A 2,500-nucleotide genomic window follows, 5' to 3' on the forward strand; every position below is an offset into this window, starting at 1 on the left:
TCAACCAGATCAGTCTGGTTTGTAAAGTCTATTACAAGTACCGGAAGCAAACCCTGCTTCAGAAGTACTTAGACCATAATGGCTGGCTAGAAAGAAGACATGACTTTACCAAGGATCCGAGTAGATCCCAGAAGCACTGTTTTCTGTAAGTGCTGCAGGTTGTGATGACCTGGAATAATGTCCAGCCACCGTGCAATACCTGCGTGCACTGTGCCCAAAGCTCCCAAGACCACCGGAACCACCAGTGTTCGACAATGCCACATGCGGCTTATCTCCACTCGCAAGTCGCTGTACTTCGCCAACTTCTCAGCATGTTTCTTGCCAATGTTGCTATCAGCAGGACAGCTGATATCAATAAGAAGACAAGTGTTTGTCTTCCTATTTCTGAGACAGATGTCTGGACGATTGGCTTTGATCTTCCTGGCAGTAGGGATGGTGGTATCCCACATCATAGTAATGTCATTCGTCTCCACAAGCCTATCAGGATGATGCCGGTACCATCTGCTCTTCACTGGAACCCCAAAATGGCGACAAACATCCCAGTGAATGATGGATGCCACCTGATTGTGTCGATCAGTGTAGTCCGTCGGTGCCAAAGCACTATAGCCTGCCACAATGTGGTCGACTGTTTCCAGGCCTACACTGCACATGCGGCAAGTAGGACTGACATCATGATGTAGAATCTTGCGCTCTCATAGTACCGAGTCTGAAGAGCTTGGTCTTGAGCAGCAACAACCAGTCCCTCAGTTGCAGCAGGAAGATTCGCTGCCTTTAGCCATCCGTAGGTCTCTTTCATGTCCACAGGCAGTTGCTCAGTGAGACGGCGATACTGCCCAATATTAAATTATTTATTAAAAATTATAATTAATTAATTATTAATGTTAAATTATTTATTAATTATTAATATAATTTTTAATAATTATAAAGTATTTATTAATTTACTATTAAAATTTAAGAATAAAATTAATGAATTTTCTCTCTTCTGGTTGGTGGAATGGTCTCTCTTCTTGGCATGTCGCCATGCCCGCCTTGATTTGGAATCCTGGCTCATGATGTTTTGTCGGCACAATTGCAACTTGAACCAACGACCCTCTGTCATTCCAGACTTACATGTGTCCTAATGTGTGATTCCACTGCTGATTCTCTGAAAGTGAATGTTAAACTAACATATATATTTAGGTGGGTTTATAATATATACCGGTGTATATATATATACAGTACTGGACAAAAGTTTTGAGCCACCCTGCAAATTAGTCTATTTTCGTGTGTATTACGCCATACTAATTATTAGGCGTAATCTGTTCTATTAAACACACTGAAATGATACAGTTTTGTGTTTTTGACTCTATTGATAGTGGTATTGTCTACTTTACTCATAAGTAAATGATTTTAAGGCCAAAGAAAAGGATTGTTGAAGGGTGGCTCAAAACTTTTGTCCAGTACTGTATGTATATATATATATATATATATATATATATATATATATATATATATATATATATATCGAAGTCTGTACAACAAGCAAATAAAGAACCCACGACTCAGTCGCACTTATTCATTACTAAAACAGCAACTTTATTTGCTTGTGATTCAGTTTGGAATACACCTAGTATTCTCAATCAAGTGTTCATGTTGTAGTTCACCTTGAAGTCGGCTAGACATGAAGACAACCTAGGGACATGCAACTGCTACTGGAGCTTGTAGAAAACACATACCCTGTATGCACTGCATTGGATGTGTATCCGTATAGATAGTAGCTTGACCCTAAAATGTTGGCATAAGCAAGGAACAGGCTGGCCAACGGTTTTCAAGAGAAACAAGGCGTCTGGTCTTGGCTAAAGACGCATAGTCTTGCAAACCCACGTCCAATCACACCTAGAGTTTTCCGTCAGTAAGTTTATTCACTTATGGGTAGACCACTGTGCTCTATTGCTGTGCAAATTGTATAACCGCAACACAGACAGGATAGTATGCACACCATATGAGCCAATTTCGTGCGCTCTGTGGTCTGGAAGTTCGAGGCTAGTTATTGTACTAGCCTTACATGTTGATCATCCAGTGTATTGCAATCTAAAACAGTTGGGAGTGGAGATGCAAACAGGTTTAGACCTTGACTTGTCATAAAATAGCTAACAAGAAGGGTAGGGTAGGATGGCTGTTGACTGAGTGTCTGTTGTCCTGACCTCATGGATATAGCTAGAGACTGTAGACTTGATGTGCTACCATCGCTGATGTCATGGACGACTTGGAAGTCTGCCATGTTTTGGAAACTTAGAAGTACAAAATGAGGTATAAAATAGAAAGTTGATATCAAAATCAGTTGATATAATCACATAAGGGTGTTTATGATGCTGCTTTCGTGAATAGTCGTTTCGCAGCCTCTCGTCCTGTTTCCTCCCACTCTCGATGACTTGCTGTGTAGTCAGTCGATCCCGTCTACACAATATTGCACTTGTGCAAGGATATATGTACAAACTGCATGCGACGTATTGGTATGTAG

General features: G+C 40.7%; 2 protein-coding genes across 2 annotated transcripts in view; both read right to left on the minus strand.

The window, feature by feature from the left end:
• Positions 1-86: 86 nt before the first annotated feature.
• On the minus strand, positions 87-667 carry LOC134196811 (uncharacterized). Its single transcript, XM_062666032.1, has one exon. The coding sequence runs from the start codon at positions 648-650 to the stop codon at positions 87-89; it is 564 nt and encodes a 187-aa protein (XP_062522016.1). The 5' UTR covers positions 651-667.
• Positions 668-2,160: 1,493 nt separating this feature from the next.
• LOC134196491 (uncharacterized) overlaps positions 2,161-2,500 on the minus strand; it is a 5,946-nt gene continuing 5,606 nt past the window's right edge. The window contains exon 22 of the mRNA XM_062665634.1: positions 2,161-2,436. Within this exon, the coding sequence (XP_062521618.1) occupies positions 2,344-2,436 (93 nt within the window). The 3' untranslated portion in view covers positions 2,161-2,343. The remainder of the gene's footprint in view (positions 2,437-2,500) is intronic.

This window comes from Corticium candelabrum, chromosome 21, assembly GCF_963422355.1.
Source record: "Corticium candelabrum chromosome 21, ooCorCand1.1, whole genome shotgun sequence".
Lineage (NCBI taxonomy): Eukaryota > Metazoa > Porifera > Homoscleromorpha > Homosclerophorida > Plakinidae > Corticium > Corticium candelabrum.